At 51.8% G+C, this 21,478-nt stretch overlaps 4 protein-coding genes across 14 annotated transcripts in view; 3 read left to right on the top strand and 1 right to left on the bottom strand.

Annotated features, from left to right (window-relative positions):
- The first annotated feature begins 173 nt into the window (after positions 1-173).
- GAL3ST4 (galactose-3-O-sulfotransferase 4) lies at positions 174-5,897 on the top strand. 3 transcript variants are annotated; one of them, XM_034988485.1, is made up of 5 exons: positions 224-262; positions 1,433-1,745; positions 1,926-2,229; positions 4,444-4,693; positions 4,814-5,897. In XM_034988485.1, the coding sequence occupies exons 2-5, from the start codon at positions 1,621-1,623 to the stop codon at positions 5,476-5,478; spliced, it is 1,344 nt and encodes a 447-aa protein (XP_034844376.1). In that variant the 5' UTR covers positions 224-262; positions 1,433-1,620; the 3' UTR covers positions 5,479-5,897. The 3 variants fall into 3 exon arrangements, with proteins under 3 accessions (XP_034844375.1, XP_034844376.1, XP_034844374.1); XM_034988484.1 differs by having other exon boundaries at positions 174-262; positions 4,444-5,897; XM_034988483.1 differs by lacking the exon at positions 224-262 and having other exon boundaries at positions 576-1,745; positions 4,444-5,897.
- Positions 5,898-5,944: 47 nt separating this feature from the next.
- MAP11 (microtubule associated protein 11) lies at positions 5,945-10,798 on the top strand. Of its 3 annotated transcripts, XM_034988482.1 has the most exons (11): positions 5,952-6,741; positions 6,950-7,045; positions 7,152-7,281; positions 7,450-7,536; positions 7,701-7,821; positions 7,926-8,073; positions 8,205-8,287; positions 8,374-8,537; positions 9,302-9,456; positions 9,689-9,882; positions 9,997-10,798. In XM_034988482.1, exons 1-11 carry the CDS (start codon positions 6,331-6,333, stop codon positions 10,148-10,150), a joined length of 1,743 nt encoding a protein of 580 aa, XP_034844373.1. In that variant the 5' UTR covers positions 5,952-6,330; the 3' UTR covers positions 10,151-10,798. The 3 variants fall into 3 exon arrangements, with proteins under 3 accessions (XP_034844372.1, XP_034844371.1, XP_034844373.1); XM_034988480.1 differs by having other exon boundaries at positions 5,947-6,741; positions 9,689-10,798; XM_034988481.1 differs by lacking the exon at positions 7,450-7,536 and having other exon boundaries at positions 5,945-6,741; positions 9,689-10,798.
- A 238-nt stretch (positions 10,799-11,036) lies between these two features.
- LAMTOR4 (late endosomal/lysosomal adaptor, MAPK and MTOR activator 4) lies at positions 11,037-14,484 on the bottom strand. 3 transcript variants are annotated; one of them, XM_034988486.1, is made up of 4 exons: positions 14,198-14,484; positions 13,624-13,704; positions 11,743-11,860; positions 11,037-11,382 (listed from the first exon to the last, which is right to left on the bottom strand). In XM_034988486.1, the coding sequence occupies exons 1-4, from the start codon at positions 14,198-14,200 to the stop codon at positions 11,285-11,287; spliced, it is 300 nt and encodes a 99-aa protein (XP_034844377.1). In that variant the 5' UTR covers positions 14,201-14,484; the 3' UTR covers positions 11,037-11,284. The 3 variants fall into 3 exon arrangements, with proteins under 3 accessions (XP_034844377.1, XP_034844379.1, XP_034844378.1); XM_034988488.1 differs by lacking the exon at positions 13,624-13,704 and having other exon boundaries at positions 14,198-14,299; XM_034988487.1 differs by lacking the exons at positions 13,624-13,704; positions 14,198-14,484 and adding an exon at positions 12,072-12,132.
- Positions 14,485-15,803: 1,319 nt separating this feature from the next.
- Positions 15,804-21,478, top strand: part of LOC117999400 (NXPE family member 3-like) — a 62,250-nt gene continuing 56,575 nt past the window's right edge. For all 5 annotated transcript variants that reach the window (XM_034988478.1, XM_034988477.1, XM_034988473.1 and 2 more), the window contains exon 1: positions 15,804-15,894. The gene's annotated coding sequence lies outside the window, so the exon portion shown is untranslated. The remainder of the gene's footprint in view (positions 15,895-21,478) is intronic.

Raw genomic sequence — 21,478 nt, 5'->3', positions numbered from 1 at the left:
GTGCGAAAGGAGGGTAGAAGTGCTGTGTTCCAAGGGCGGGCTGGGTGCCCTGACGAAGGAAAGATGCCGGGAGTGAGAGACCCAGAGACGCGATTAAAGCCCAAGCAGCTGCAGGGACTGGCGGGACAAAGGGAGGGAGGGGGAGGAGCCTGGGCGCGGAGCAAGTTTATGGGGAAAGTTGAGCACTGCGCGGAGCCGGGCGGTGGCTGGGGCGGGCGGGAGGGCCAGACCCCGATTTCCCTGCTGCTCCTCAGGTGGCCTGGTGAGTGGGCAAGTGAAGCCAAGGCCGCGGCCGGTGGAGGGACTCTCGAATTTATGGGAGGAGACTTGGGGGGTTCATAGAACCCCGGAGGGGGCCAACAAAGGGCTGGCCACAGACTGAGCAATCACCAAAGCTGGAGGGGCCAGAGGGCTGGAATGGGGCTAATGGGAGGAGACAGAGATGGATGAAAAAGGACTAGAAGTCTGGACACAGGAGGGAGTCCGGTGCAGGGCTGGATCCTGGGGGCTGTGTTGGGGGAGGGATTTGAGGGGTGATGCCAGAGGGGGCGGGTCTCTAGGTAGCAAGTGTGAGTTCTCCTTGCCTGGGGTCATTCCTGGCTTGTCCCAGAAAGGGGCTGTCGGGGCTTTTTGGAGGGGCTGTGGCCCATGGTTGCGGCTGTGATCTGAAGGGGTGAGTCCAGACTCCCAGTTGATTAGGAACCTGGGGCCTGGGAAGGAACTCAGAAGCTCCATGTTTGTATCTTTCGGTATCTTTACGTCGCAGAGGTTTTTTTTCTCTCTCTCCAGCTCCACCCTCTCAATCTCCTCTGGGTGCAGAGGGAGTTGGAAAGCCAGCACGGGGGAGTAGGGGGTGTCCAGGGAGCTGAGCCTCATCAGCAACCCCACGTCTCCCCCAGCTCTTCACACACTGGGGTCTGCCCTGTGCTGAGAGCACTTCGGAAGGGGCGAGAGATGCCTGAGTTTTGACTCGTACTCATGACAAAGTCGTTCCTGTAGTTGACCTCCCTGGGTTCAGTAGCCTGTGCCCTGTCTGACTCCCGTTCCCTCCTTATGGATGCCCCTTGTGGCCTCAGAATGGGGCTCTTCATCCCTATCTGTCACAGGCAGAGGAGCTCATGAGGAAGCTAAGGAAGCCAGGGGCCGGCCGATGTCCACCTCAGTGGCATATGAGCGGATGGGTCCTTCTACAGGGTCTTGCCTTTCTCCCCTCCCCTTCTAAACCCCTGAGGCTCAGGTAGAAACTGCAGGTGGGGGCCGGGGAAGCTGACAGGAGTACTTGTGGACCACCAGGAAGATCTGGGTATAGAGAGCACATGCTCCCACCCCCACCCCCCACAGGCTTCCACTCCTGGAATGAGCTGCAGCAGCAGGAGAGAAGGCTCTACCCTCTCCTTAGACTCCCCTCCTTCCCCCCTCATTTCCCTTCTAGACGCTGACAGAGGCAAAAATCTGCTAACTCAGGGGGCAGACTCAACCAGGGCTGCGAGCAGGCCTGGGGGATGACCCCCCGATCTCAAACCAGCGCCTTCCACGGCTGCACGGCTGTCTCAAGCTGTCTCTGCCTCTGTGCCTGGCCCTTGCCCTGTCCCTCGCTAGCATCACCCTTACCTGTGCCACATGGGCCCTCTGTCTCCTACCAGGACCATGCGCCTCTGGGGGCCTCGGAGCCTGGGGGTGGCTCTGGGAGTCTTCATGACCATCGGATTTGCCCTCCAGCTCTGGGGGGGGCCCTTCCACAGAAGGTGAGTTCCCATCTTGTCCCAATGCCTTATAGATGCCCCCCATTTGCTCCACCCCATACCACCTAGGTCTGTGACTCTTGGGGACTCTGAGGAGGTTCCATGTCCTCTGTCCTTGCTCCACAAGATGCCCGCCCACCTGCTGGTGAGGGACAGGAAAATTGCCTTCCCATCTCTCCCCAGGCTACCGGGCCTGCAGCTCCGACAGCCCTTGGCCCCATCCTCGGGATCGGCTGTTTCATCCTGCCTGCCCCGGCAGCGACTTGTGTTCCTGAAGACGCATAAATCTGGGAGCAGCTCTGTGCTGAACCTGCTTCATCGCTACGGGGACCGACACGGGCTGCGCTTTGCCCTCCCTGCCCGCTACCAGTTCGGCTACCCAAGGCTTTTCCAGGCCTCTCAGGTCAAAGGCTACCGCACTCAGGGTAGAGGTACCAAGCCCCCCTTCCACATCCTCTGTCATCACATGAGGTTCAACCTGAAAGAGGTGAGGGGTGTAAGAGGGGATGGGTGGGATTGGAGAGACGTGGGCTTGGGCTTGTGGCCAAGACCACCAGGGGAGGAGGCCCCAGGCCTGGGGGTTCCCAGGTACCCCTTCACCCAAAAATTGGGCATGGGAGCCACAGAGATTCCTGTTCTCCTCTCCTCAGCTGTCCCTTGCCTAGTAGTTTCTGGGAGCCAAAGTCCTGCCTTCTCCCATCTAGAGCTTTCCAGTCTCTTTCCTTGACCAATTTACCCCACTGATATCAGTGCCCTGACAACTCTGATCCCCCAGACTCTCACTCTTCTTGGCCCCTTCTACTGACATTACCAGGGCCCTTGCTCAGCCACTGCCTTCTGACCATCCTCCTCTGCCAGATACGGAGAATCAGCTACATGCCAAGCCCTAGCCTGGTCCTGACCCCCTCCTCCCCGGTTCTAAAGGGGAAGATGTGTGCATGCACTCACGTACTCATCCATACACACCCAGGAACCTGAGAGCTCTTGGGCAAACAAAATCAATGTGCAAATGAAAATATACAGGGAAGGAACTTTTACTGAATACTTACTGTCTGCTGGGTACTAAGCTTACCATCACCTTGCCAGAAAGGCATTATAAATGTCTCCATTACACAGATGAGGTCAGGTTTCAGAGAGGCTAAGTGACTGGCCTCCTTAACAGAAAGCAGCAGAGCTAGGATTTGAACTCAGGTCCATCTGCTCCCAAGTCAAAGGGCCTTCCCTGGCATGTGTGCATGTGTATGTGTGTTTATATTTGGAACTGTGAGGAGAATATTCACCAAAAGAAGCAGGGCTTTCTGGTGAAGTGGCTTTTAAGGAAAGGGTGGACACAACTTTGTAGTAAGAAGAATATCAGGTATTTTAGAGGGAGCAGAATATCAGCAAAGGTGTGGTGGTCCTGGTGGTGGTGGTGGTCCTAGTGTGTGTCTGTGTGTGTATGTGTGTGTGTCCTATTAAGCTGGAGCTGGAGAAAGCAGCTGAGGGTCATGAGTATCATCTAAAGGGCAGTGAGGGGTCACTGCTGGGAGTGAGGTGATGACAATGATCTTTCAGGCAGGTGTCTCTGGTTTTTGACCTTTGACCTTCATTGTCATCACCATTCAGTGAGTACCTACCATGTTCCATGCACTTCCACATTCAAGGTAAGTGTTAACCCAGATTTATAGATGGAGGGACAATGTCTCTGAGAAGTTCAATAACTTGTCTAAAGTTACACAACTGGTAAATGGCTGAACTGGGATTTTATTGCAGGTTCACCTGACGCCACAGACTGTTCTCTGTACTGTTCTTCCCTGCCTTCAAAGAGACACTCAGTTTACAAGCTGTGCTCTGCAGGCATGCCCACATTAGCAGAGCAGATTGGAGGACAACGTGTGAGGGCGTCAGGTTTAGTGATAAGCCATATTCAGAGGCAGAAACCCTTTGGGGAGCCCAGGGACTGGGTCCTGATGTGGATCTGCTGCAGGACCATCCTAGGGTATGGCTCAGTCCAATTCCCACCATCTTTCTTGCTGAGAAGTAGAATCATATGTCCCAGGCCTCAGGGTAGCACCCTACCAAGTTTTCATAGCTCCCCAGTGCCCAGTCCAGGGGTGTCCTTTACTTTCCAAGATGCCTGAGAACCCCAGAAGTACCCTGTCCTTTGGCCATCCTGGGCTTAGCCTGCCTACCTGATACCTATACTTGAGACAGCATTATGGTTGGTCCCTCTCCTCCCTCTTTGCTGCCAGTGACCACTCCCCCCCCACACCCCCACCTGGAGGAGGCCTGAGACTAGTTCCTTTCTTGAAGCTGTGACCAAGAGTCCCAGGGTAGGCACCTAAGAGGTTTTTGTTGGAGAAGTGAAGACAAAGTTTGATTCTTAAAGATTTTACTGACCAAAGCCATACAGAGAGGCCCAAAGAAATTAATGTTCTTGAGTAGCTTCCCATGTTCCAGGTTCCTTCATACCCTTTATCTCGTGTACCTTCATAATCAGTGGGAAGCTACGGTTATCCCCTTTTCAGATGAGCAAATTGAGTCTCAGAGATGTTAAGTAACTTGCCCAAGGTGTTAGTGTAGGAAGCTGGGGGTTTCCAGCAAAGCCCAGAAATTTCCAGACGGAGGTTTGAGGAGTCTAGGGGATCCACTGGCAATGGGCTTGCTTAGTTCCTTCCTGGCCCAGTTCTTTCTCCCTATGCCTGTTTTCTCTCCTCTGCAGGTACTTCAGGTCATGCCTTCTGACAGCTTCTTCTTTTCCATTGTCCGAGACCCAGCAGCTCTGGCCCGCTCTGCTTTCTCCTACTATAAATCCACCTCATCAGCCTTCCGCAAGGCGCCATCCTTGGCTGCCTTCCTGGCCAATCCTCGAGCCTTCTACCGACCTGGGGCCCGTGGGGACCACTATGCACGCAACTTGCTCTGGTTTGACTTTGGCCTCCCCTTCCCCCCAGAGATGAAGACCAAGAGAGGTAATACTCACCCACCTAGAGACCCCAGCCTCCCACAGCTGAATGTTTTGCCTTCTGGCACTGGCCCCCGAGCCCACCATCCCCTGGATCCTAATGCTGTCTTCCATCCTGCTCCCATAGTTGCTGGTGGTCACAGCCAGACATCCAGCCCTTCCTCTTTAGATTTGGGATCTTCGTCCTTCATCCAGTGGAGTCTGGCCTGGCTGGACTCTGTCTTTGATCTGGTCTTGGTGGCCGAGTACTTTGATGAGTCATTGGTTCTACTGGCAGATGCCCTGTGCTGGGGTCTAGATGATGTGGTGGGCTTCATGCACAACGCCCAAGCTGGAGGTGAGCAGGGCAGAGGCCCTGTCAGCAATGGTGGACTGACCGCTGAGGACGGGCAGCTGACTGCACGGGCCAGAGCCTGGAACCACCTGGACTGGGCTCTCTATGTTCACTTCAACCACAGTCTGTGGGCACGAATAAATCAATATGGCCAGAGCCGACTGGAGAGTGCCGTGGCAGAGCTCCGGGCTCGCCGAGAGGCCCTGGCTAAACATTGTCTAGAAGGGGGTGAGGCTTTAGACCCCAAATATATCACTGACCGACGGTTCCGCCCTTTCCAGTTTGGGTCAGGTAAGGTTTTGGGCTATGTACTTCGGAGTGGACTGAGCCTCGCAGACCAGGAGGAGTGTGAGCGTCTGGCTACCCCTGAGCTACAGTACAAGGACAAGCTAGATTCCAAGCAGTTTCCTCCAACAGTCTCTCTGCCCCTTAAGACTTCAAGGATACTCTCCCCCTAGGCATCAAACCACTAAGTCTTAGGCTGAAGAGCAGTGAAGCTAGAGGGCACACATGATTGAGTATGGGGGGGCCAGATGCCATTTCTGCTTCCCTCTGAAAGCATGTTTGTGCCCTGGAGGTTGAATGAAACTTTGCACAGATGTGGGGACCAAGTCTTTCAGCCTGTGCAAAGCATTCCAGGCATTCAGCTCCTTGCAGTACCCCCTCCCCGCCCATTTTGCCCCTTCCCCTTTCCAACCCCCTGGCAGGTCCCTATAGCACTCTCAAAGAGCCCCCGGAGGAGCAAATCATGGAGTAAGCCAGAAAAAATTTGGAACGTGTGGGTTGGAATAATGCGTCCATTTCTCTATGAATTATTTGGTTCTGGACTATGCTCATTTCACTATGAAATGTTTGTTCAATAAAGAATTTGAACCTTTGACTTGCTTTGCATCTTCCTGGGAGAAGTGGAGTTGGAGGGGGTTCTTTTAATATTTCTTCTCTAAGAAATCTGTCTTGTAGTCTCTCCTAAACCCTTCTTACTGCAGCCTAACCCCAGCCGGACCCCGCCTCTCCCCCCGCCACAGCGGTCCGGTCACCCCCAAATTCCGGGGCCTCAGAGGCCACGCCCCTTCCTTTCCGCTTCCGGTTTCTCGCCAGTCAATCGGCCCAGCACTCCGGTTCCGGCCCTGTCGGGTCTCGGTTCCGGGTTCGTTGCCCCGGTTCCCGGCCCCGGCTGGTCTCCCGGGCCGGCCCGGCCGCGCGCAGCACCCGTTGGGTGTCGGGACTCCCGGGCCCCGCCCCAGCGGCCCCCTCGCCCTCCGCCGGCCCCGGCCCACCTCGCCCCCCGCCCGCGCCGTCCTCGCCGCCCCATGGAGTCCCAGTGTGACTACTCCATGTATTTCCCGGCGGTGCCGCTGCCGCCGCGCGCGGAGCTGGCGGGGGACCCGGGCCGGTACCGGGCGCTGCCCCGGCGCAACCATCTCTACCTGGGGGAGACTGTCCGCTTCCTGCTGGTGCTGCGTTGCCGGGGAGGCGCGGGGTCCGGCGCCGGGGGCGGCCCGGGCTTGGGCTCCCGAGGGGCCTGGGCAGAACTGGCAACGGCCCTGGCCGCCCTGGCCTCGGTCAGCGCCGGAGGCGGGGCGCCCGGGGGCGGTGGCTCCGCAGACCAGGATCCCGAACCCCCAGGGGGCGGGGATCCTGGCGGTGGGGCGTTGTTTCGAGGCTGCAGCCCCCTCCTCACCCACGGCCCGGGCCCTGCTACCTCAGGGGGAGCGACCACGGTGAGGAGCTTGGGGTGACACGTCACAGGGCGGAGGGGCGGTTTGCTGGGCTCCAGAGACAGGAGGGGATGGACGCTGGGGGCCTGAAGGAGGCAGATGACGGAGGAGAGCGGAGGCCAAGAAGAACGGAGAACATCACGTCTTAAATGGAACGCCGCAGGCTGCCTCTTTGACTCTCCCGCCCTCTTACTCCTTTCACAAACCCCAGCTGCCTGTGGAGGAACCAATTGTGTCCACAGATGAGGTCATCTTCCCACTCACCGTTTCACTGGATAGGCTGCCCCCAGGGACACCTAAGGCCAAGGTAAGATTGGCAAGGGGTGGGGCTGTTGTCCTAATTCAGACTCCTTTTCTAAGGCTGGGCTGGCTCGCTCTCGTCTTGACCGAGGTCCTGTGTCCCTTGTGCTCAGATTGTAGTGACTGTGTGGAAACGCGAAGTTGAGGCACCAGAGGTCAGAGATCAAGGCTACTTGCGCTTGCTGCAGACCCGATCTCCGGGGGAGACCTTCCGGGGGGAGCAGAGCGCTTTCAAGGCCCAAGGTGGGGAAAATGCAGAGAGGAAACGCTGGAGTCTGGAATTTGGGGGACAGAGTGGAGGGGTAATACTGGCAAGTGCATGATCTGGGGAGCAGAGTAAGATTAGAACTGTGGGTTGGAGGTGAGGTCTGTGCCCAGCTCATCAGTTCTTGCCTGGGCCCTCTCCTGCAGTGAGCACCCTGCTGACTCTGCTGCCCCCTCCGGTTCTGAAATGCCGCCAGTTCACTGTGGCTGGGAAACACTTGACAGTGCTCAAGGGTGAGCAGATCTGTGGCTCAGGTCTTTGGTAGCAGCAAGGGCACTGACTGGGTGGCAGTTACTCTGGGCACACTGGTGGGGATCGGTCCAATTTTGGAGGGGTAAAGTCGGGACTTGAGGGGTCCAGGTACTCTTAGCTGAGCTGAGCTGGTTACCTCCAACAGTGCTGAACAGCTCCTCCCAGGAGGAAATTTCCATCTGGGATATCCGTATTCTCCCAAACTTCAATGCTAGTTATCTACCTGTCATGCCCGACGGCTCAGTGCTGCTGGTGGACAATGTCTGGTGAGGTCCTGAGGAGGGGGCAGGGCTGCAAAGTGGGGATGGGGGCAGGGCCAAGAGCTCTGGCATGAAAAGATCAAGCTCTGTCCCTCTTTCTGCTGAACTAGTCACCAATCTGGGGAAGTCTCCATGGGCTCCTTCTGCCGGCTCCCTGGTACCTCTGGCTGCTTCCCCTGCCCGCTTAGTGCCCTGGAGGAACACAACTTCCTGTTTCAGCTGAGAGGGGGTGAGCAACCTCCTCAAGGGGCCAAGGAGGTGAGTATAAGAGGCTGGTATGCTCGAAGAGCAAGGTTAAGAAAAAGCAGTGGGAGGGAAAGGCCAGGGGGTGACAAAAGATGGAAGGGGACCTCAGATACACATGGTGTTTCCTTTTGTCTCTCCTACAGGGCCTAGAAGTTCCCCTGATTGCTGTGGTTCAGTGGTCTACCCCAAAGCTGCCCTTCACCCAGAGCATCTATACCCACTACCGGTGAGTTTGTGGGACTCCCCGCTGGGCATCGTCCTGTTCACCTATTTGGCAATACACGCCCCGCTTCCCTCTCTCACTGCTTCTAGCCTGCCCAGCATCCGCCTGGACCGCCCATGCTTTGTGATGACTGCCTCTTGTGAGTCCCCTGTTCGGACTTACGAGCGATTCACGGTCACCTACACACTGCTCAACAATCTCCAAGACTTCCTTGCTGTGAGGCTTGTGTGGACCCCAGAGCACGCACAGGCTGGTAGGTGGGCTGTCAGGCTCTGGGACCTTGTCCCAAAAGAGGAGGGGAAAGGAAGTCATGGAAGTGGGTGGCTTGTGGCAGGCTTCCTCGGCTTTGTGCCATGGTGGTCTCTGCAGTGTCACCTATGGAAAGCTTACAGAAGCAGCGGGACAGTGATTTTAAGGGCACTGACCCTGGATCTGGGCTCCCCGGTATATTTGATTTCTACCTCTCCCATTCACTAGCTGTGTGACCTTAGGTAGGCTACTTAATCTCTGAGCCTCACTCCCATCCCTCTTCTCTAAAATGGGGGAAATAATATCTCATGGGGTTGTTATGGTGATTTAATGGTTAACATAAGTGAAATGGTTAGAATAGACTTCAGCGGGGCGCCTGGGTGGCTCAGTTGTTAAGCGTCTGCCTTCGGCTCAGGTCATGATCCCAGGGTCCTGGGATCGAGCCCCGCATTGGGCTCCCTGCTCAGCGGGGAGCCTGCTTCTCCCTCTCCCACGCCCCCTGCTTGTGTTCCCTCTCTCACTGTGTCTCTCTCTGTCAAATAAATAAAATCTTAAAAAAAAAAAAAAAATAGACCTCAGCACACAGTAAGTATTAGCTGTTGCTACTTATAAAGTTCAGCAAAAGATGACACATACTCAGTTTGCTGCACAGAGGGGCTCTGAGGAGCAGATGAGACTGTGTTCATGAAAGCCCTGTGTGAACAGAGGGGCACCGTACAGATGTGTTTAGTGGTGGCTGTTTCTGTGTCCCCCCCCCCACCCCTCCAGGAAAGCAGCTGTGTGAGGAGGAGCGCCGGGCCATGCAGGCCGCCCTGGACTCTGTTGTCTGCCACACGCCCCTCAACAACCTAGGCTTTTCCCGGAAGGGCAGCGCGCTCACCTTCAGTGTGGCCTTCCAGGCTCTGAGGACGGGGCTCTTTGAGGTGGGCTGGGGAGGGGCTGGACTGTGTGATGGGCTATGCAGCGTGTCGGGGTGGGAGGAGTCAGCCACCAGCCTCTGTGGACGAAACACCACGGGTGGTACTAAACAGCGGGGGTGGAGGGAAGGTGGAACTTCGATCCCACACTGGCAGGGCAAGTGGGGAACTTGATTGGAAAGGAAGGCTGGGGCCCGGAGGCCGAGCTGGAATGCCGACTTGTGTCTCCCCGCTCCAGCTGAGCCAGCACATGAAACTGAAGCTGCAGTTCACGGCCAGTGTGTCCCACCCTCCGCCCGAGGCCCGGCCCCTCTCTCGAAAGAGCAGCCCCAGCAGCCCTGCTGTCCGGGACCTGGTGGAGAGACACCAGGCCAGCCTGGGCCGCTCTCAGTCCTTCTCTCACCAACAGCCCTCCCGCAGCCACCTCATGAGGTATGGACACATGGGGGGGGGTGCCCCTGGACTCAGTAGAGGCTGGAGTTGGAGCGCGAGCAGGAAAGGTTCCCCGGGGTCCGACCGGAGCCCACAGCCTCTGCCTTCCCCCAGGTCGGGCAGCGTGATGGAGCGCAGGGCCATCACGCCCCCTGTGGCCTCCCCTGTGGGCCGCCCCCTCTACCTGCCCCCGGACAAGGCTGTGCTTTCTCTGGACAAGATTGCCAAGCGTGAGTGCAAGGTCCTGGTGGTGGAGCCTGTCAAGTAGCACCGTGTGGGCTCTCCTCCCTCTTACACTCCCAGAAACCGAAAGCCCCTGGAGGGGGTCCTCGCTCCAGACTGTGCCTCCCCTGGGATGCCTCCCACCGTGGATGAGGAGGCCCAACAGGGCCGCCTGTCTGTGTCTGCTGATGAGGGACGAGGAAAGAAGCTGTGAAGTGGGCGGGTATGGCTGCAGCCCTAAGCCAACAGTATTTCTCCGACTCCCTGGGGGGGCTGGCCCCACCCCGAGGCCAGGGCAGGGGCTCCAAGAGCTCCCTTGCCCCCCGCCCTGTACCCTGGTTCTAAGTTTACAAAGTGTATTCCTTGTTCCTATTAAGTTGTCCCTCCTGCCTCTGATATTCCCTCCCTGCCTCCTCCCACCCACCCGCAGGGCTGAGGTTAGAGGGTGGTGATGGTAAAGGGACCCCGACAATGACCCTCCTGTCTCCGGGGAAAGGGGAGATAGCCAGGTGGCCTCCTCCTGCCCCTCATGTTTACGTTTGCAGCCTGAAGCACTTTAAGTTGTGTGGGGTTTTCTTTTCTTTTTTCTTTCGTTTTTTTTTTTTTTTTTTGATCTGTCTGTTCCTGTAACTTATTCTCCAACTACTGCTTCCAACTGAAATAAGACTATTAAATGCCTGTTCAGGAGGGAGAAGAATGACTTTCGTTTGTGTGTTGGCGGCAGGAGCAGAGGCCCCAGGGGCTCATGCACACCAAGTAGCTCCCCTCAGCTCCCTTCCTACCATACTATTCTCTGATTGCCAGTTTTATATGCCCAGGTGCTTTGCCCCACCCCTCTGGGCCCACATACATGACTGTCTCCCTAGAAGACAGAAGACAGACTTAGGGTGTATCCCTCCCCTGTCACACTCTCTCATACACACATCCCTGGGCCTGGGAACATCAGACTCATGTTTATTAGGAGGGAGGGAGGGAAGAGGGAGATCCCCTTGCCCTCACTCTCTTTGACACAGTGGAAAGTTCCCAAGCCTCTGCCCTTCCAGGTAGGGGTGGGGAAGTGGGTGAGCAGAAAGCCTTAGTTCTAGCAGCAAGCCAAGAAAGAGGTGGAGGAGGTTTGCGTCTTCCTCATCACAGAGGCCCATGGACCCAATCCACCTCTGCCCCTTGCCCTCTGGCAGGCTCAGACGTCAACAGGCTCCCGGCCTCGGTTCTGCCTCTTCACCACAAATACCCTCTGTCCTGACACGGTCACCAGCAGCGTGTGTTCTCCAAAGACCACTGGAAAGGAGACACACCTTCCCCCGCCCGGGAGAGGGAAGGGAGCACAGAGTTAGTGGGGTACAACGGCCTCTACAGGGTCACACAAGCTGGTGGGATCAAAAGCCAAAGGCATTCCATAGTTCAAGGCTCAGAGATTTGAAGATAGGAGGGCTCCGTTACGTCCCCTTCCCTCTCTTGCTTTCTCATAGTTCTGATGCAGGGGTGAATCCCAAAGGCACCAGGGACCCCACGGGGAGATGGTGGGAGGTTGGCAGGAGACAGCCGTTTTCTCCCCCCAGCCCTGAGAAGACAAGCCTCTGGGAGCAACCCCCACCCCCTCCCACCACCACCACCAGGGGGGCAGGGGCTGAGGCTCACCCGACAGGCGCTTGAAGGGTATGCTCGTGCTGTGGTGCAGCCGGAAACCACAGGCCGTGCTGACCAGCTCAGAGATGGCACTGGCTGCCTGCTCGTCATTCTCTAGATCCCCAGATGACTGCATGCAGAGGGAAGAGGAAGGATGGCAGAGATTAGGGAAAAGAATTGGGAAAGAATTCCAGAACAGTCACTTTGGCTCTAGCATTTGTAACCTCTCCCTCTCAACTTTCCAGTACCCCTAAGGTTACCCCCATTTTTGGAAAAATAAACCTGAAACTTTCCTATGATATTGTTGCCCCTCTTGATGCCATCTTGTTTCTCATCCTTACAAAATGGGGCTTCGCCCAGTGAGCAGTGACTCTCATTCTTTACTGACCATTCTTTCCTAATCGCCGAAACTTGATTTCTCCCTCTCTCCCCACTTACTGATATAACTACATACTCAAACATCTATGCCCGCCCACCCACCACTGACAGGTTCAGGGACCCCTCCAGAGCTCTTTTCCTCAGTCTTTCTGCTTGTTGCCCTGTCTGCAGAATCTGAAACATAAACGAACATCCTCTTTGTCCTTGGCCCCTCCCTCCTACCTAGCCCTTGGGTAATGATGTGACTGTGGCCTAGGCTTCCTCTTTTCTGCTGACTGTCTCAATTTCCTCTCCCAACCTCCTCAACATGGACCTCCCAACTAGGTCATGTTCAGGCCCTTTGCTCTCTTGGACATTCTGTACCTCTGTTTTCTCATCTGTAAATTGGGACAAGTTCCTATCCATGGGCTCGTTGTGAGGATTACACTGAGATATTGATGAGATGCTCAGAACAGCTCCTGGCAATATATACTAACTGCTATCATTCTATATCAAAATGTCTAAAGTCAAGTCATCAAAATTCTCCTTACCTCACCCCCTCCCCAATCAACTTCCTTTCTTAATTTCCTGTTTGTTAAGGCACCATCATTCTAGGCTTGGGTTCAGTCTTACTAGATGGAGAAGTATCCCCTCTATTACCTATCTCTAGTCATTACCAAGATACATTGATTCTTCCTTCAAAATTTCTCCTCTCCTTGCTCCTCCTCACTGCCACCAGACCTGTCTCATACCTAGATTTTCGCAGCAGTTCCCCCTACTTCTGAATCCCACCCCTTCCAGCTGTCTTCACACCTAATAGAATAATTTTGCTCAACTATTTCCTTAGCTCACATTTCTGTTCGAAACCCTTCAAAGCTCCCATTACCCTCAAGATTAACCCAAATGTGTCAACCCAGCCTTGAAAGTCCTCCACAATGAGATCCTTCCTTACCATATCTTCTTCCAAACCTTTCTAAATCTTTTCAACACAAACCCACCACTCCAACCCTGAGTACTCTCCTTTTCTGCCTGTTCACAACCATCCATCCTTTAAGCCCAGCTGAATTCTTACCTCTTCCAAGAGTCTCCTTATTATAATGTAAGTTACAACACAAGGGTTGAATCCTTCATTTTCTGGTCTCCTTCACTAGTCTTTACCACTTGCATTGCTTTCAACTTTTATCCTTAAGCCTTGGCTCACCAGCTCCATTAAAAACTTCTGGAGAGCTTAACATATATTGTACTATGAAACAAAATTCAAAGCCTCTTAAATAAATACCAAATAAAGACATATTCGAGAAAACTTGGATAATATCAGTTATCAGCAATCCTGTAAGTAATTGTCTTTGTTAAAGTCATTAAACTTCTTTTAACTCAGAAGTTACCAGACTATGATTCCAGGATTTATTTGATTAGTTACTGAAAGCTTACTATCTGCCAAGCATGATAGCTAAGGCCTAGAATACAGACAGCTTAGGCTAAACCGGGCGATATTAAAAGGGATCACGGGGTCATGTGCCCTTGCCCAGAACGCACCGCCAGCACTGCGCCTTCACTCAGCACCAGGTAGCCAAGCTGGTCTGGGATTCGCTCCAACCCCTGGGTCAGTGCAGAAGTCTAGTGGGTAAAGATGCAATTAGTGAGAAGCATGCCAGGATGGCCCTAGATGCCCTTCACTTGCAACCCCAAGTCTCCCTTGACAAGGCCCTCCTCCCCCAACCTCTTTCCCCAGCTAGGTCTCTTCCAGACCCTCTTTCCTCTACAAAGCCTTCAACACTGATCATGCCGAGCTTCCCACCTTCTCACCCTCTGAACCCGGACTCCCTTGGCCACCGCAGCACCACTGTTCCCTTCCCTCACCCCGCCCCATCTCCAATTCCCCCGGTGGGCCGCCCCACCCCCGCAGACTATTCCCCAGCTCCCATACACCCTCGCACGGACCCCTCTTCAACCCTCTACGTCGCCTCCCCTCCCATCTCCATTCTCTCTGCGTCCGGGGTGGATAGGAGGTAAGGGCGGAGTACAGGCCCAAGTGGGGGTAACCGAAGACATTGGGGAACAGGGATGCAGAACCCCTAGCGCGTACTGCCGCGCATGCGTCCTCACTCACCATCGCAGCCTTAGGTGCTGGGGGCGCTCCCTATCAGATAGGTAGCTTCCGGCTCCAGACCCAGGTCACGTGCTTCCACCAGGCGGTCCCCTCCAGCTTTGCGCCTCAGGATTTTAGCCCCGCCCCCAAAGTGTGGATTGGAACACGAGTACATCATCAGCCTTAATCTACCAGTGCGTAGCGCCGCTTCCCGAAGACGCAAGCGGATTGGTCGCAGGCCCTCCTTCACAGCCCTCCCCCCGCGCGTCAGCCCCAGAGCTCGAGGGGAGGGGGCGTGTCGGCGGAGGGAGGGGCCTGGAGGGGCGGGACCGGAGGGAGGAGGGCGGGCTGAGGGTGTGCGCCTGCGCGCAGAGGGGCCGACATTCCCTTTGGGCGAAACTGCCCGCCAGTGAGACTGTGAGTGAGAGAATAAAGTGAAGTGACGTGAAATGCACGTGAAGAGCTAGTCAAAGGCTACCCTTATCCCTACGCCAGGAAACTATCCCTTTAAGACAGGGATTTGTTCCCAAAATGGCTTTTCCTCCCGGGATTCTGTGAGGAACGTTGTGACGGTGAGTCGAGTCCCCCGCCTCCTCCCCTCAGGCGAGGCAGCCGCGAAGCTGAATATTCTCTGCCAGGAAAAATTAGAAACAGTTCTCTGAAGTCGTTTCTTTAATACCTGAGTGTCACCTCGAAAACTTTTGTTTTCATTTAAATAGTTTCCAGACCCGCAATATCAGTGTGGCTGAGAAAGTGTTGGTGAGGTAAATTGAAGGTTGATTCTAGAAATAATAAGTCCTAGTTGGTGAAGGTGTGGAGGAATTGGCGTCCTTGTGCAGTGCTGATGGGGCTGTGAAATGCTGCCGCTGCTGAGGAAAGCCCATCCGCGGTTCCTGGAAAGGTTCAATTAGAGTTATTCTAGGAGCAGCTCCACTCCTAGATGGACTTGAGGGAATTGGAAGCATATCCACCCAAAACACTTGCACACCTCTGTTCATAGCAGCGTTAGTCGTAATAGCCCAAGGACGGAAACCACCCAAATATCCACAAACTCAGCAACAGGTAAATAAAACGGTGGTATATCCATACAACGGACTCTCATCCGGCTGTAAAAAGGAATGAAGTATTGATAAGTCCCACAACATGGATAAACCTTGAAAACTTTACGCCAAGTGAAAGCCATCGGATACCCAAGGCCACACAGAGTAGGATTCTATTTATGTGAGATGTCTAGACTAGGCAAATCCATAGAAACAAGAAGCAGATCAGTGGTTGCCAGGGGCTGAGGGGAGGGGGAAATGGGGAGTGACTCCTAACTGGTGATGAAAATGTTCTAGGATGATAGAGTGATGACAGTCACACAGACTGTAAATGTAGTAAAACCACTGAATTGCACACTTTAAAGCAGTGAATGTTACCGTATGTGAATTACATCTCAATAAAATAAAACTAAGTACTGTTGCTTGAGAAGTTTCATTAGAGAAGATGGATGTCTTTTTTTTTTTTAATGAAGTATGTTTATTTTTTTTTAGAGAGAGAGAGTGCGCACACATGAGTGGGGGAGGAGGGGCAGAGGGAGAAAGAATCCCAAGAGGCTCCACGCTCAGCACAGAGCCCAACATGGGGCTCAATCCCACGACCCTGAGATAATGGGACCTGAGCCAAAATCAAGAGATGGATGCCTAACCAACTGAACCAACCAGATGCCCCCAAATAAGGTATGTTTATAACATAAGTTGGGAGGAGGATGTAGAGACAAAATTACATGGAGATGCTTAATTTGCAAAGGCTCCCGTTGGCCTTAAATGCTGATGACACTTCGTAGCATCATTTTCTTTAACTTACTCTTCAGAGCATTTTTATCCATACACTTACCTATCCCTCTTATTAACCACGCTGTAATAGTATCCCCGTTTTGCGGATGAGGAAGTGCAAATTTAAGAGAGGTTGAGCCCTGCTCACAGGCACACTAGCTGGCAAGTGGCAGAGCCAGATTCCAGTCTAAGTTTGCTGGCACTGAGTCTGATGCTTTTCCCATTGCTCCATCAGCCAACTACAGTTATTATTACTTTTTAAAGCTACATTTAAGTTTACCCCAGAAATTCCCTGTTTTTATTTTACTTAACACAGAGGAGCCCTTCACAGGACACTGTTCATCAGCCATCAGAATTTTTCATTTTCACAAATCATACTACTCATGTAGTGAGCAAAGTTTCTCATTCTTTCATTCAACCAGTGTTTACTGAGCACCTTCTGTGTACCAGACACTCTTCTTGGAATTGGAGATATTATCTATCTATCTATCTATCTCAAAACGAGAAAGATCAAGGGAATGATTTTTAAAAATTGGAATAGTGGTTACTTCTGGGATTGAGAGGGGGATGGGATAGAAAGAGATACAAAGGGTTTCAAAGTATTGATAATTGCTATAGTCTGAATGCTTATGTGTCCCCGCCCCCAAATTCACATATTGACCCGGATCCCTATTTTGATGATATTTGGAGGTTGGGACTTTGGGAAGTGCCTGGAAACTACACATTCCTTTATTTTCCCCTAACTTGACCCCTCCCAACATACACACTTTGTCCCACCAGGATCTAAGGGGCTCATATCTCTAGTGTAGCACTTACTGCACTTCACTGCTACTCTTTGTTTGCCTGCATAGCTCACTTACAAGCTGAGCAGTACTGGGGTCAGGGCTGTGATGTTTTCAACATTTTATTCCCAAAGATAATGACTATTACCCTTCAAAAAGTGCTGGTTGAATGGATGTTTCAGGGTTAAGAGCCAGGAAGGGCAGAGTGGGGGTTGGGAAGTCTGTTGATGATTGTATATAATTTAGACTGTTGTTTGACCAAACCACTGGGTCCCGTAGCCTAGCCAAGTTGACACATAAAATGAACCATCACAGCCACGAAACCCAGAGAGGCTGGTGCCCCTTTGCTGTGATGGTCTCTGTGGCAGCATTCTTACCTGGGCCTGTAGTTGTGGGTAATCCTTTCCCACTGGTTTTCCCCTGCCTCCACCCAGGAGTATTATGGGATAATTGAGCAAAGGGGAAGGAATGTGCTTTGTAAGTACATATCTTGGGGGAAGCACTGGTGAGCCAGAAGGGGAGGAGGCATTTGAATGTCTGGGGCCTGGCAGCCTGTGAGTGCTGGGAGCCCATGTAATGTTGGAGAGTCCACTTCCTTGGTTCTCTGTGGCCAAGAGGCGACAAAGCCCATCTAACATACGCAGGCTCTCTCAAAGCTCAGGCCACCTCATTTCTCAAACTTAGTAGTATGTGAAAAACCAAAAAGAAGCAAAAACAGGGTTCCAAGATTGTGGCACGATTGAAATGGTTACATTTAACAGATGAATGCTTTTAACACAGAGATATTACAAAGCTTTATGATTTTGACAGTCTTACAATAATTGCCAGGTTTACAAAGTTAATCTGTGAGGCAGGATGCTGTAATGAGACACCAGTTAAGTTGTAATCTGAAAAGTCTCCTTCCTTTCTTGTGGGCATGTCTCTGACTGAATATATAACCAACCCCCTTTAGAGGGAACATTCAAAACCTACATTTGAGGCTTTCGTGAATGTGAAGCCCAGGCAAAAAGTCCCTCTCTGCCTGGGCTAGGGTCCAGATACAGCTTTAACATGCCTGAATTTCTAGTTATTTTTATGACCTTAAGGAGGGGGTCCCAAGCAGAATTAATAATGTGGTCATGAGTCACATCCTCAGCCCTGGCCTCATAGTTTTTTTCCAGTTATAGATTCACACTCAACTGAAGTTATAATTCCTTCCAGGATTTAAGTTTTTCCTCTAGGGCTAGAAGGGATGAATTCATTCATTATTGAAAGCTATGATTCTATGCCAGCCACTGTTCTAGAGGCTGTGGGTAGAACAAAGATCTCTACCCTCATGGAGCTTATACTCTAGTGGATGGGGACAGAAAACAAGCAATACATATAAAAGGAAAATTAAGTAGTGTGTTAGAAGATGGTAAGTGATATGGGGAAAAAATCATCAAGGTAAATGGGGGCCAGAGTGTGGAGGTAAGAGGGGACATGCTACGGTATTAAATAGGGTGGTCATGGTAGGTCTCTCTGAGGAGACATTGAGAAGACTCAGGCAAAGACTGAAAGGAGGTGAGGGAGTCAACCTGGAGGAAACCTGGGAGAGAGTATCCATGGCAGAGGTAACTATCACAAAGGCTCAGTGTGTGTGTGTATGAATGTGCATGACTGATATACTTGAGAATCAGCAAAAAAGCCAATGTGGCTGAAACTGAATGATCAAGGGGAGAGTAGTAGGAGAAAAGTTCAGGGAGGTAATGGAGGCCAGATGATGTACACCTGTGTAGGAATTTGGTTTTTCCTCTGAGTTAATTGTTGTCAACCTTTCACCCCCCCCCATTATTATGCCCCTTAGGAGACTCTTTAGATTTTATTTCCTAATTGCTACCCTCTCATAAAAGTTTAATACCATAGACATAACTTATATTTGTTTATGTACTGCAGCCTTCGGAGGGCCACAAACCATTGTAATATCCAAAAATTTTTTTTACCCCCTGATCCCTAAGAAACAGCTTTCATCCCCTTGGAGATGATATTGCTCCTGTTGAGAATGCATACTGAGTGAAATAGGGAGTCACCAGGGAGTTTAAACAGAGAAATAACATGATCTCATTATTAAAAGGATCATTCTGGCTGTTACGTTGAGAAAAGACTGTAGGAAGGTAAGTGTGGAAGCAACAAGCAAGACCAATTAGGTAAGAGATTATGGTGACATAGACCAGGGTGGTAGTATTGGAGATATTGAGAGGTAGTAAGATTATAAATACATTTTGAAGGTAAAACCAATAAGATTTCCTGATGCACTGAATGTAGGATATGAGAAAAAAAACAAAGCAATAAGAGTGATTTTGTTTTTGCCCTGAGGCACTGGAAGGATGGCATTATCATCAACTTACATGGAAAAGCTAAGGATAGAGTAGTTTATTTAGAGGGCAGTTGCTGGTGGTGGAAATAGAGTTCATTTTTCCCCACATCTATCTGTTATGTATGCAAGTGGAGATTTTGAATAGGTAGTTACGAGTCTGGAATTCAGGAAAGAGTTCTGTGCTAGAAATATAAATTTGGGAGCTATTGGTAGATGGATGGTCCTTAAAGCCACGAGACTGGATGAGCTCAACATGGGAGTAAGTGTAAATAGAGAAGAGAATCAGGGTCTGATCCCTGGGCCATGTCAACATCAAGAGCTTGTAAGAAGAGAAGAAATCAGTGAAGAAGTCTGAGAAGGAACAATCGGTGAGGTCAGAGGAAACCAGGAAAGTGAGGTGTCCTGGAAAACAAGTGAAGAGCATGTATCAGGAAGGAGGTGACCAGCTGGTGCAGACACTGCTGATGGGTGCTGAGAACCTTCAGCAGGTGATTGATTGTTGGATTATGTACTATAAAGGTCATTGATAACTTCAAGAAGGGCAGTGTCAGTGGAATGGCCACAACAAAGTCTGATTATAACAAGATTAATAGAGAATGGGAGTGGAGAAATCAATGACACTGAGTAAAGTCATCTACTTTTAAAAGTTTTACTGCAAAGGGATCGAAGAAATGGGGCAGTAGCTGGTAGAAGGGCCGGATACATCAGTGATCAGAACAGACCTCGGTCATCAGTTGGGTCAAGGGAGGGTTTTATCAAAATGAGAGAATAAAAGCATAGCTGTATGCTGATAGGAATAACTTAGAAAAGAGGGGGGAAATGGTGATGTAAGAGAGAGCAAGGAGAATTTCTGGAGCGATAGCCTTGTGAAGGTGAGGAAGGATGGAGTCTAGTGAAGGATTGTCTTTACGCAAATATAGATGGTTCATCCATGGCAATTGATGGGCAGGCCAATTATATGGACACAGATTCCGATGGCTAGATAGAAATGGGGGTGGGGAAGTCTGTGAAATTTCTTCAGAAATGGGAACCACAGTCACTGCCTGAGAGAGAGGAGGAGATGACATATTTAGAGTTTGAGGACAGAGGCCCAGGTGTGAAATGGTCAGCCCAGAATGAGTGATTGAAGGAGGGTGGATGACAGTGTTATCGATGGAGAGCAGCTTACAGGAGTGAAAGGCTATATAGTGTTGACAAGTTCATCTACATGGATTTTCAAATTGCTGAGTGTTAGGACAGGTAAGAAACTGGAGAGAGTGACGCTGAGCCAGGAGCTGACATTGTTTAGGAATGAGCAGGAAGGACGTGTCAGCTGGCAGATAGCAGGAGCAACTTACAATGGGATCGGAAAGGCCCTGAACAGTTATTAGCTTGAGTCCCATTCCTGGTCGAGAAGAGCTGGGAGTGCAGCAGGTGAGGGTGGGCAAAGGTGGCCTCAGAGGAGTGGCATGCTGAACCAGAAGGCCAAGGCCCAGGGGCAGCCAGGCAGCAACAAGTGACAAAGCTGACTGGGAGCTAGAGTAAGGAGGGGCTCTTCTGCTTTCATTAGAGGGCGAGTGTGTACTGGTTGGGGCAGGCATTTGTATACAAAGGATCCTGATAGTAAGGTGGAGATGTGGAGATTCCCAGAGCTGCTATGCACATGATCCCATAGGGCCTGATCGCTAGGAGTCCTGTTGGCACCACTGTGAACTTGTTAAATAACATTTTCTTGGTTTGTGGAGTAATAGCCCTGTATCACTTGTATTTGAAAATATCAACTCCTCCTCATCCTCTGTTCAGCCCCTTTAGGGGCTCAGTTCAGGGCTGTTACTAGAATTTAGCCCTTGCCTTGCAAACCAAGATCATGTTCATAAACTGGGGCCATGTTTTCTCAAAATTTAGCAAAACAAAATCAAATAAAATTCAGGCTCACAAACCCAATATCATCTTTTTTCCCAGCTAGCCCTCCTTCTCCTTCATCCCCACATCTCTTTCCATAAAACCACCCACAAGGGATAAGGCAGCCAAATTTGGTGACCCTTTCCTCTCCTCAAATAAATGACAGTGTAGCCACTGCAAGAAGAAGAAAGACCTCGGCAAGTCTTGTCAGACAGTGGGAAGAGGGGAAGGGTGGGAGACCAGGAAGGGGCTAAGATGGGGATGGGATGGTAATGTGAACCCAGAGGGGTATATGCTGGAGCATGGGGTCTAACAAAATTCCAAATCAACGCATAGACAGAGGGGGTTGGGCCCATCAAAGAGATCTTTCCTCGGTTGGACATGGGAGAGAGTCTTTTCTGATTTTGGCTTTTCCCTCAAAAAGTCCTCCCAAGGGCACCTGGGTGGCTCAGTCTTTTAAGCATCTGCCTTCAGCTCAAGTCATGATCCC

The sequence above is a fragment of the Mirounga leonina genome, unplaced genomic scaffold, assembly GCF_011800145.1.
Source record: "Mirounga leonina isolate KUSES-001 unplaced genomic scaffold, KU_Mleo_1.0 Mir_454, whole genome shotgun sequence".
Classification (NCBI taxonomy): domain Eukaryota; kingdom Metazoa; phylum Chordata; class Mammalia; order Carnivora; family Phocidae; genus Mirounga; species Mirounga leonina.
Note: the sequence above shows the minus strand (reverse complement) of the source record. Positions and strands in the feature narration are given on the sequence as shown.

Coding starts and splice junctions, on each gene's coding strand:
- GAL3ST4 (XM_034988484.1), top strand. CDS start 1,621: ATGGGCCCTCTGTCTCCTACCAGGACCATGCGCCTCTGGGGGCCTCGG. Junction 1,746..1,925: donor GGGGGGCCCTTCCACAGAAG/GTGAGTTCCCAT, acceptor ATCTCTCCCCAG/GCTACCGGGCCTGCAGCTCC. Junction 2,230..4,443: donor TGAGGTTCAACCTGAAAGAG/GTGAGGGGTGTA, acceptor TCTCCTCTGCAG/GTACTTCAGGTCATGCCTTC.
- MAP11 (XM_034988480.1), top strand. CDS start 6,331: ATGGAGTCCCAGTGTGACTACTCCATGTATTTCCCGGCGGTGCCGCTG. Junction 7,046..7,151: donor CAGGGACACCTAAGGCCAAG/GTAAGATTGGCA, acceptor CCTTGTGCTCAG/ATTGTAGTGACTGTGTGGAA. Junction 8,288..8,373: donor AGCATCTATACCCACTACCG/GTGAGTTTGTGG, acceptor CACTGCTTCTAG/CCTGCCCAGCATCCGCCTGG.
- LAMTOR4 (XM_034988486.1), bottom strand. Junction 11,861..13,623: donor GTGAAGGCGCAGTGCTGGCG/GTGCGTTCTGGG, acceptor CTCTGCATGCAG/TCATCTGGGGATCTAGAGAA. Junction 11,383..11,742: donor ACCCTTCAAGCGCCTGTCGG/GTGAGCCTCAGC, acceptor TCTCCTTTCCAG/TGGTCTTTGGAGAACACACG.